At 51.1% G+C, this 11,500-nt stretch overlaps 1 protein-coding gene across 1 annotated transcript; it reads left to right on the top strand.

Moving 5' to 3' along the window:
* The first annotated feature begins 1,308 nt into the window (after positions 1-1,308).
* On the top strand, positions 1,309-7,872 carry RCVRN (recoverin). Its single transcript, XM_004709185.2, has 3 exons — positions 1,309-1,689; positions 6,582-6,693; positions 7,769-7,872. Exons 1-3 carry the CDS (start codon positions 1,309-1,311, stop codon positions 7,870-7,872), a joined length of 597 nt encoding a protein of 198 aa, XP_004709242.1.
* Positions 7,873-11,500: the final 3,628 nt, after the last annotated feature.

The following is an 11,500-nucleotide window of genomic DNA, read 5'->3' on the forward strand; positions in this document are numbered from 1 at the left end:
GGAGGGTGGAGGGAAGGTGGGGGAGCTAGGGGGAATCGATTACAAGGATCTACATATAACCTCCTCCCTGGGGGACGGACAACAGAAAAGTGGGTGAAAGGAGACGTCAGACAGTGTAAAACATGACAAAATAATAACAATCTATAAATTATCAAGGGTTCAAGAGGGGAGGTGGAGGGGGAAATGAGGAGCCGATAACGAGGGCTCAAGTAGAAAGCAAATGTTTTGAGAATAATGATGGCAACAAATGTACAAATATGCTTGACACAATGGATGGATGGATGGATTGTGCTAAGAGTTGTATGGGGCCCCAATAAAATGATTAAAAGAGAGAGAGAGCGAAGCCCTAGACCTTGGCACAAGATTCCAGTTGGGAGGAACCCCTGGGTGACACAAATTATTAAGCACCCAACCAGTACTTGAAACAGGGGGTGGTGCCCCCAAAGCTGGCCTTTAGGCCTCTAAGGAGAAGTTCTACTCTGCACACGTGGGGTTTCTATGAGTCAGAGTCTACACAGCAGCCCTGGGTTTGTTTTGAATGTGCCGGTCGCCTGTGCGCTCCTCCCATTGCCATTACCTCCAGGGAGTAAGATCAATCGATCCCCTGCTTTCAGCTCTTTCTTTTAATCGCAAGAGGTTCTTTTGTTTTTGTTTTTGTGACACACTCAATTAACCTTTATTGAACACTTCTTCAAATTACATTTTTTTTAAATCATTTAATCGGGGCTCATACAACTCTTATCACAATCCATACATCCATCCGTTGTGTAAAGCACACATACATTTGTTGCCCTCGTCATTCTCACAATTTGCTTTCTGCTTGGGTTCCTGGAATCAGCTCCTCATTTTCCTGTTCCCCCTCTCCCTCCCTCCCCGCTCCCCACTCCTTCATGAACCCTTAATAATTTATAAATTTATAATAATTTTTATAATATATATATTATATTATATATAATTATATAATAAATATAAAATGATTCTATTTTCTTATAATATATTTATAATAATAATAAATATATAATATATTATAAATATATAATATAAATTTATATAATATAAATTTCTCTCATCTTACACTACCCAGCGTCTCCCTTCACCCACCCTTACCAGAAGGTCCTTTAATCTCCGCCTCCAGGGTCCCACCTCCTTCCAAATACCTGACAGATCGCTTCACAAATCCTCCTAATCCCCCAGGCCTTCCCGTCCTGTCTCACGGTGAGACCGAGCCAGGCAACCAGAAGACCACGTCCCAGCCAGCCAGCCACTCAGTTCCGGCTACTACCGGCTGGTGCCCACTCGGCCTCACCTATGGGAAACAGCAAGAGCGGGGCCCTGTCCAAGGAGATCCTGGAGGAGCTGCAGCTGAACACCAAGTTCACGCAGGAAGAGCTGTGCACCTGGTACCAGTCCTTCCTGAAGGAGTGCCCCTGCGGCCGCATCACGCAGCAGGAGTTCGAGAGCATCTACTCCAAGTTCTTCCCCGACTCCGACCCCAAGGCCTACGCCAAGCACGTGTTCCGCAGCTTCGACGCCAACAGTGACGGCACCCTGGACTTCAAGGAGTATGTCATTGCCCTGCACATGACCACCGTGGGCAAGACCACCCAGAAACTGGAGTGGGCCTTCTCCCTCTACGACGTGGACGGCAACGGCTCCATCAGCAAAAACGAAGTGCACGAGATCATTATGGTCAGTCTCTGCCCTCGCCCCTGCCTGGCAACCGGGGGCTCCGGGCTGGGTCCCCAGGGGCCAGGCCCCTGCTGCTGCTGGCCCTGAGCTTGGGAGAGGCTGGGCTGGGCCAGGGGGGTGAACTTGGGACAAGCGCGGGCTTTGTGCTTCTAGAGATCTCGATGAGGAAGGGTCTTTCGTAGACTGAGAGTAGAGACGTGGAACCAGATCCTCACAGCCTGGCTTTCCTTGTAGAGTAGAATACAAATCTGGACATGTCCCAATAGGTATGGGGTTTTTTGGTTTGTTTTTTAATCTCTTCCACCCTCCCTTTTTGCCCTCTTTCTTTCTTCCTTTCTTTGTTCGTTCCTCCCCTTTTCCCCTCCTTTTCCTCCCTTTCCCCGCTTCCTCATTCCCTTAGTCCTCCCTCCCTCCCTCCTTTTCTCCCTCCCTCCCTCCCTTTCTCCCTCCTTCCCTCCCTCTTCTCTCCCTACCTTCCTCCTTCACATCTTCCTTCGGGCAACAAAAGGTCCTTCAGATACATCAGCCACTCACATTCCAATTTTTTCGCAATTAAGTTTTACACTCATAATGTGTTTCAAACAAACGATAGGGAGAGACCACAGTGGGGGAAGAGGGGGGCCGACTCTGTAGCTAGGACCTCATGTTGGAGCTAACTGTGGGGGCAGGAGGGGCGCTTCACCCTGTGAGCCTCAGCTTTCTCAAATGCCTCACGTCCTAGACCAGAGGTCAGCAAACTTTTGAGACAGAAGAGCCAAGCGTATCCCTTACAATAATTTTTAAATTATTTGAGAGCCATAAATATATATTCCCAAACAAGTGAAATCACCATGATCAGCACAATATCCGTTAACATTTTAATAAATGAAACGATGAGACTTTTAATTTAATTTTCCATTTTCCTGCAGAGCCACATGTACCTACCAAAAGAGCTGCATAGGGCTCTCGAGTCCCAGTTTTTGCTGGCTCCCATTCTAGAATAACTGAACCGTGGGGTCCCGCTGAGCCTTTTGACAGGTGGACACGTCCTGCCTTCGCATGCAGCCCAGGACTCATCTCTTCTCTGCCCACACTGGCCTCCCTTTTCAGTTATGTTTTCTCAAAAAAAATCCCTGCCATCGAGCAGGTTCTGACTCATAGCAACCCCATAGGAAGGAGTAGAAGTGCTCCCGTGGGTCTCTGAAACGGTCACTCTTTAGGGGAGTAAAAAGTTCCCTCCCCTGAAGCAGCTAATGGTGGCCTAGTGGGTGCATACATGTTGGGCTGTTAACCAAAAGATCAGCAGTTCAAAACCACCAGTGACTCACTCCACAGGACAAAGAGGTGGCTTTCGACTCCCGTGAAGAGTTACAGGCTCTCTCCTCTGTCAGAGAGGCTCACTTTGAGTCAGAATCGACTGGATGGCAGCGAAATAATAATAAAAATTGCCTTTAATTCTGTCGCCCAGAGAAATGCCCATGAACTCAGACAGACCTATCCAGAGTCTCCGTGTGGTGCAAGTTGTTAACGCTCTTGGCTGCTGACCAAAAGGCTCCAGTCCACCTAGAGTGGCAGCACCTCAGAATAAAGGCCTGGCAGTCTTCTGAGAACTCACCCGCTGCAAATGCCCCGGGGCACGTTCTACTCTGAGACTTAGGGGTCACCACGAGGCAAAAGCAGCTGTATAGCGGCTGCGTGGGTTTTATCTCCACCTCACCAGTCTTCTACCCACATATCTTCACACGACTCCAGAATGACAAATGTACGTGTCATGTTCTTATTCACTTTATCAGATACTACTTTGTCATGAATGCTCCTCAACGCATTAACTATTCTTCAGACTTATCTGGAATAGCTTCTTAGAATTCCATCCAAAGGACAAGCATGACATAATTCAACCATTCCTAGATAATCCAGATGCTTCCTTTCTTTTCTGTGATGCCGGGCATATTTTCCCTACTTTAGTATCATTTTTTTTTAAATTTAGTATCATGTTATTGCTGCATTTCACACACACACACACACCCCTACCTGCGTTGCCACTTGCGTTAGTTTCCAAAGTTCTCTCTGGAGAGGAAATGTTTGTCGTCTTTCATGTAACTTTGAGTCTATGTATCCGTGCTCTCATTTGCACAATGGCCCTGCCTTTCCCAGAAAGAAACCAAACAGAATGACAAAGAATGATGTTGTGGCGAATGCTCCGGCTTTGTGCTTCACCGGGGCCTCGGGGTGGGAACCTTTTGGTTGTCTGATCGCAGACTGGAGAGCAGGCTCCACCTGGCTTGGCTGGGAGGCCTTGGGGTGGCCTGCAATGGTGGTCAAGTCCCCCAGTAAAGCCAGTTGCCCTCAAGATGACGCCAACTCATGGCTGCCCCTGTGGGTCAGAGGTGAACCGTATGTACATCATTGGGTGTTCAGTGGATGAGTTTTTCAGAAGGTCATCACACCTTTATTCCAAGGTAACTCTGGGTTGGCTTGAATCTCCAACCACGTAGTTAGCAGCCGAGCATGTTAACCATGCGCACCTTCCAGGGACTCCAGCCAACCGAAGCCTTGGAGCCGCTGAAAGGATGCAAAGGTTTTCAGGTGAGGGCTCCTGAGGGATAAGAAAGACGAAGGGGAAAGGCTGATGGCAGAGGCAGGCAGAGAGGGAGGGAGGACTCACCGGTCATGATTGTGGCAAGATGGTGCCAAAGCTCTACGACTCACCGGATCACAAGGTCTTGGACAGAGCACGAGGCTGAGTCTCGAGTTACTGTTCCTCCTTCGGCTCTGCGATCCACTGCTGTGTGGCGCATGGCCTTGGGCGACCCAGACAACTTCTCTGGGCCAAATGCAAGAATTCAGTGACTCCCGCGGCCTTGCCCATGGCTCTGATTCTTCAGTGTTGGAAGCTGCTGAGCCGTCATACGTGTATATATGGTTCTGCATTATATGGGACAGATGGTTGTGGGGGACCAGTCACACTTCCATTGCACCTCAGATCTTTTGACCTTTCCCTGCAGGCTAATTCCACAGGCAACATCACCCCTACCTGACTTTGCTCCCAGATATCAACACACTGGGAGGCAGTGTCTCTCTCTGGCACCCTGAACCTGCCCCAAGATTAAGGGTACAGGCTGTGAGGCTATAGGTCAGGGATCTACTATGGCCTTGAGTGTCCACTCTGAGCCTGGCCAGCCCTGGTACCACCAAAACGATGATCTTCTGCAAAGCTGGAGCTAGAAGGCAGCATGGAGACAACCTTGTCCCTGCACCTATTCCTACAGGGCACAAGCTCTGCCTGCTGTGCCCCAGCTTCTGCCCCTTTATTCGAGGGGCATGGCCACAGGAAGAGGGCAGCAGGAAGGAATGTTGAACCACGCACTACCCCTTTCTCTGAACCCTTCCTGAGTAGAGTGCTAAGTGAGGGGCATCCTGTGCCCTGGAAAACAATTGGACATGTCTAAACGATGCTCCCTCATCTCCCTTCCCCAGCCTTGGCTGGGGTTCTCCCCAAAGCATTCCAAGAATAAGGTGGGAGCAGTAGGGCACAAAGCAAGGTTGCAGGTTCTCGAATGGATGGAAGGTTCTAGAAAATGCAGGGTGACTTCTAGCAAGGTAGTTTTCTCCTGTAGCATGAGAACATGTTATATGAGGTTATTAAGAAGGTTAGGTGACAAAATGCTGGAGAAAGTGACACCTACTAGGTGTGCAATAAATAGGAACCATCTTTACCATCACCCAGTCCTGCTAGACCACTTTGGGCGGGACAGTCCCACTTTTTAACAATTTGTCCCAGGTCCCACGGCGTTTTTTAAAAAGTCCCGATTTTTGGAAAGAATGCTCAATAAGCTAGGGAATGGCGGGAGAAGGGGAAGACCAAATTTTTAATCAAGAAACACCCCCCACCCCCCACCCCCGTCCATGGTGTCCCACTTTACCAATGTTAAAATCTGGTCACCTTACCCAAAGTGGCACTTCCCAATCTCACCGATGATGGTAGGGGTTCCCACACTGGGTGATGCCGCTCTGAGGGGCCATTAGAACAACCCAAGAGGGCAGCAAAAGCAGGTATCTGCACTTTAACCTGGATAGTGGGATAAAATAATAGGATAGTACAAACGTTCTTAGCTGTCAGGCGGGGACAGTTGGCTAAAGAAGTTTGGAAAACCATTGGTTATTGGAAAGCTTTTTATAAAAATGAAAACTTTTTGGTTGAGATTTAAGCAAAGGTTTGCAGAGCAGACCACCGGTCTTAGATCCAGCCGGTCATACACATTCTGATCCAGCATATCCATTCTAAATACCCTCCAGGCCCACCATCCTGTCTCCGCCCTCTGTGCTCTGCGCCCGCTCCTCCATCTTTCCGAACCCTCTGAGTTTTCCCTTATTTCTAGTTTTCATTGTTTAATGCCATAACGTGCCTCTGTGATCAGAAAATTCGGGTGATGTGGCAGTTGAGAGGCGCTGGGCTGTCGCTTCCGGCTCCCAGCAGCCCTGTGCCCACCAGAAGAAAGGGGCACCCCAGTCTTGCCTAGGTGGGAGCCTATTGTTGCAGCCACGGTGTCGATCCATCTTGGTGAAGGCCTTCCTCTTTTTCCCCAACACTCCACGTTACCAAGCCTGATGTCCTTCTCCAGAGGCCGGTCCCTCTGGACAACCTGAGTCCCTCCGAGAGTCGTACCGCCAAGGTTCGCCATCCACACTTCCTTACTAAGGAACAGTTTGGCTGTACTCCTTCCAAGACATTTGTCCATTCTTATGGCAGTCCGTGGGGTAATCCATTCTCTTTGCCAACGCCGCCATCCGAATGCACCCATTCTTCTCCAGGCTTCTCTATGCATTGTCCCCCTTGTGCATGAAACTCCCCAGGGTTGCCAGCCCTGGCCACTCCCCACTCCTGACACGCCCACCCTCTGTGTTTGGTGCAGGCTCTTTTCAAAATGATCCGCCCCGAGGACGTGAAGCTTCTCCCACACGATGAAAACACACCAGAAAAGCGAGCGGAGAAGATCTGGAGGTTCTTCGGAAAGAAGGAAGATGGTGACCACGCCTGTCTTTTGTGACTTTGCAGCCACGTGCTGCTTCCTGGAGACTGACAAGTTTCAGGCCTGGGGACGCCTCGTCCCATCGGACATTTCCAGGGCTGATCTGTGGAGGGTGGCCACAAGGGTCAGCAGGGACCAGTCCTGCTGCCCCCCTGGAAAAGGGTGGAGGAAGGATTCGGGGTGATTTAAATGCCCAGAACATAAGCCAATGGCAACCCAATTCCATTCAGCTCAGCCTTGTTGAGCACCTACTGTGTTCCAGCCACTGGAAATCTGCTCCCCCAACCAAGCAGTGCAAACCCTGTCGATCACAATGGTTGGACCCTGTTGGGTAGGGGGGTCCCCCTGAGTGGGGGCTGACTGGCAGCAGCCTGATGAGAACACTGTGGCACACAGTGCCTAACTGGGGTCACGCTCTCTCTTGTCCTGTTTGGAATAGGAGCAGAGTAGATTCAGGAGGCAGGTAGGGGGTGTGAGGAGTCACTTAAAGGAGTTCCGGAGGAGTTGTCGCTGGCAATCAAAGTGCTGCACTGTCCCATGTCCACAGCCAGTGTCTCCCTGGAGCCCCTCTGGACCCCACCCCTCTCAAACCCCTACTCCTAGCCTGACCGTGCTTGAGCCTTGGGCCTATTGCAAGGCAGGGGCACCCCTGAGAAGTCTGCAGAAGAGATGTGTCACACCAGGAGGGCCCTCCTGGCAGAGGGGGCAGGCTCAACCTTCTGATTCATGGTGGGAGGGCGGTCTTAAGGGTCTTGGGGACGAAGAGGGTAGCTGAGGCAGGGTGGGGGTATTCTCCGAGGCAGCCAGAATTTTTAATAGTAGCTATGTCTGCACTGGAAGCCCAGGCGGTGTAGTGGTGATGCACCGAGCTGCAATTCTACCCTGTCCTTACAGGGTTTGCTATGAGTCCCAGTCAACCCAATAGCAGTGTGTTTGGATTTGGGGTGTTTGTGGGGGATTTTGGTCTGCACCGGGCCTACTGGCTGGACAGGAGCCTGGCCGCATTTGGAAATAACCTAACAGTGTTTTGTTTTGTTTTGTTTTGTACCCCCCACCCCCACCATTTACAGATAAACTTACAGAAAAGGAGTTCATTGAGGGGACCCTGGCCAACAAAGAAATTCTGCGACTGATCCAGTTCGAGCCCCAGAAAGTGAAGGAAAAGAAACCCTGATGGCAGCCATGATGCTCTTCTTCAGGCCCCCACACCCCCGCCCCCACCCCCCCCCAGACACGCTCACTCTCTCCCAACCCCCAGCCCAGCCCCTGCCAAACAGCAGCCATCTTCAGTTCACCCAGTCCGTCTTCCCTGTGCCCTTCGTGTGCCCCCACCCTCCCTCCAAGGTAATCCCGGGATCAGGTCACTGGAGCCCAAAAGGTCACGCAGTGTAAGCTCCTTTGCAGAATGCTGGGCAAGCAGGTTCCAATAAATGCAAGAGGAGCTGGCTGGCACACAGCTAGGCGAACTGTCCTTTCTGTCAGCCTGATCTAACCCACAATGATGCACCACCTTGGTGGGGGCAGTGGTGGAGCGGGACCGATAGACATAGGCCCACTCACTCAGCGCTCACAGCTCACAGTGGGTTGGGGACCTCCAGGAAACCATGACTGGTGTCTGGGTTACCGGGAGATGCGCAAAGCACTTGGGAAAAAATGTTCCTGATGAAAAGAGATCGAAATTCATGACTGACCAAAGCAGAGAGGGCCATGGTGGGGGAGGATGAAGATGTGGGTCAGAGATCAGCCAACCCTGAGACCCTGGGGCAGGAAGGAGCATTTCTCCCAAGGTCGGTGAGAAAGTGGGGTGGCTGGAAAGCGAGGGGAGAGGGAGAAGAGAGCCAAGGGGGGAGTGTGAGCTAAGCAGTCGCCTGGTCACCTGGAGCAGCAGGGGGCTGGAGGGCTGAACCCTTCTGAGGGCATTTAGGCTGCAGAATCAACCTGATTGGCTGGGGGTGGGTGGGTGGGGGTGGAAGTGGGCGGGGCAAAGCTAGTTCTATCACTTCTTGAAGAGTGATGTCATTTACCCAGTTACCAAGATTGGAACCCTAAGGGAAGTTGCTGGTTTCAGTGGGTGGGTGAAGATGTGATGAGTGGTGAAGACAGAGCCAGATGTATGTGTATAATGGCTGAGGCCCCCAGGGGCAGAGGTGAGGGATGGACGGCCATTGGCCATAGGCAGCTTGCCCAAGGTCAGCTGGCGAATGAGCAGAGGCCAAGCCTGGCCCGCATGTCCTCCTTGAAGCTCCAGGGCTCAGGACGTATAGGAGCATCACCAGCGAGCACTAAAGGTATGTTGTTTCCTCACCGTGAAACCCTATTGACTCTCCTAAGGATCCCTGATAGCTTAATGGTTAGGAGTTGGGCTGCTAACCACAAGGTCAGCAGTTCAAAACCAGCAACAGCTCTGAGAGAGCCCTCACTCCTATCAAGTGGACTTGTAGTGAGCCCCTGTAGGCTTCTGAGACAGTAACTTTTTATGGGGGTACAGAGCCCAGTCGTTCTCCTGAGGAGCTGCTGGTGGTTTTGAATGGTTGACCATGTGGGTTGCAGCCCAGGGCCTAAGAGAAGGCTTTCTCCTCTATTGAAGAGGATTTGGCTCCATAGTGTCCCTATGAGTCAGAATCAACTTGCAAGCAGTGCGTTTGAGTTGTATTGATTCTCCAGTGTAATTCCCGAGGCAGGGTTCTCCATATGATGACATTATAGGGTGCCCCCCTACTCCCACCCCGGAGACTTCATCCCTGCAGGGATGCTGTCACCACTACCCTAGAACACGTCCCTTTGTGGCAGGAGGACATGAAGCATGGGCCTCATGCTAGGCATCCTCTGGGCATTGACCATCGGCGTGTTCTAGATGAAAACTCAAGTCAGCACATAAAACTGAGGATTTGGCCCTCAAACCTGATTGCACTGGGCTGTCTCAGTAGCTTCTACCTGGACACCATGGGATAGAGAATTCTGGGAGTAGAGTTAGGGCTCACACAGCATCAAGTCTTGTGTTTTAGGGAGGAGGAAGGTTCATCTTAGAATCAGCAGTGGTGTGTTCAAGGCCAGTCAAGGGACTGAGAAGGCCCTGGAAGAAAGGACCATGGGACTTGGCCCGGAGGTGGTTTGGGATACAGCCAAAGGGCTCAATACCTCACTACCATGGCTCTAGCCATCACCTGACGCTGCCCAACATGAATGAGTCTGGTTGGTTGGGGTGTGAGGAATGAGTCTGGTTGGTTGGGGTGTGAGGAAAGGGGCTTGTGTCAGTCTGGGTACTTTAGAGAAACCAATCCACAGAAACTCATGTATAAGAGAGAGTTTTATATAAAGGGTAAGTGCGCATCAAGAAAACATCCCAACCTGGTGCTGCCCAAGCCCACAAGTCCAACATTAACCCACTAACCCATCTGTCTAACACCAATCCACAAAGTCCTCCTCCATCTCACAAAACACACACTATGCTGCCAACTGCAGGAGGAAAGCCGAGTCAGTGAACGTGTAAACATCTCAGCACTGGCAGGGGTGCATCTCACACACGGCTGCTCCAGCACCCAGGGCTGCATCAGAGTAGGTCCATGCGGCTTCTCCTCAGGGATGTCTTGCAGGAAGTGAGCCTTGTCAGCTAAAGCTGCTAACTTGGAGATCAGCAGTTTGAGCCCACTATCTGCTTTGAAGGAGAAAGATGAGGCTGCTCCTAGAAAGATGTACAGTCTCAGAAACCCAAGGGGGGTAGTTCTACCCTGTTCTATAGGGTTGCTGAGTTGGAATAGGGCTTTCTTACCCTTATACCCTTAAACGCACAGACTCCCACAGGGACAGTTCTACCCTGTACTACAGGGTCACTATGAGTAGAATCGGCTAGCAGTGAGTTTGGGTTTTTGGAATGTGATAGCTACAACTCCTGCTCTTTGGTGAAGGGGTGATGTTAGCTGGTACTGAGGATTTTGTGGGTCTTCTATGTCCCACGAGTCAGAGGTGCCCCTGACCTAGGGGATGACCTAGCAGAGGAGAGACACTTGCCTTCCTCCCTTTGGACCGTCCAGCCTTTGGCTCCCCCCACCCACCCCTGCCCTCCCCTCTTCTAGTCCTTAAGACAATGGACCACCCCAGTCTTGGGTTAACATGCCATAGCTCTCCCTCCCACCTCTGTCCTGGCACAGCACAAGGGCAGGAGACACCTTCCGCTGCATGGGGGGCATGTGTCAAAGAACTGACATAATCCACGCGAAAGGAAACACACCATTTTAATCATTAATAACCAGGAAGACAGGAAGAAGCAGTGCATGGTTGACACCCCATTTTGTGAGTGTGGGGCTGAGGACAGAATGGCAACGCTCTGAAACACGTCCCTCCTCTTAGGTCCCTCCCTGGGTAACTTCATCCCAGCAGCATGTGCTGCTCTGGTGCGAGCATCTGCTCTGAGCCTGCACTGGCTGGGTGGGCGCTGCGCATTTCGACAGTCTCAGCTGTCAGAGAGGCTGGTGAAGGAGGACAGGGACGTTGGCAGGAATGGTGTGACTTAGGAAGGCAGGTATCTCAGAGCTTGACCAGCAGATACCTCTAGATGCCCCCCCACTCACTGTTGCTTTGTTATGTCCAAGGCACCAGAATCCTATCTTTGGTTCCCTCCCCCTAACCTGCACCCCCTTCGAAGAAGGGCGAGGCTAAGGAGGCGCTCACTGTGGATGCAAAAGTTAAGGGGGCTCCATAAAAGAACAAAAGCAAACACCATCCATTGGGACAAATTGTCTTTGAATGAAATCTTTTCTTTTAAAAAAATCATTTAAAAAAATGAACGCGCTGGGTCATGAGGA

Source organism: Echinops telfairi, unplaced genomic scaffold, assembly GCF_000313985.2.
Source record: "Echinops telfairi isolate 266 unplaced genomic scaffold, ASM31398v2 ScPeMD7_2010;HRSCAF=2546, whole genome shotgun sequence".
In the NCBI taxonomy this organism is placed as follows: domain Eukaryota; kingdom Metazoa; phylum Chordata; class Mammalia; order Afrosoricida; family Tenrecidae; genus Echinops; species Echinops telfairi.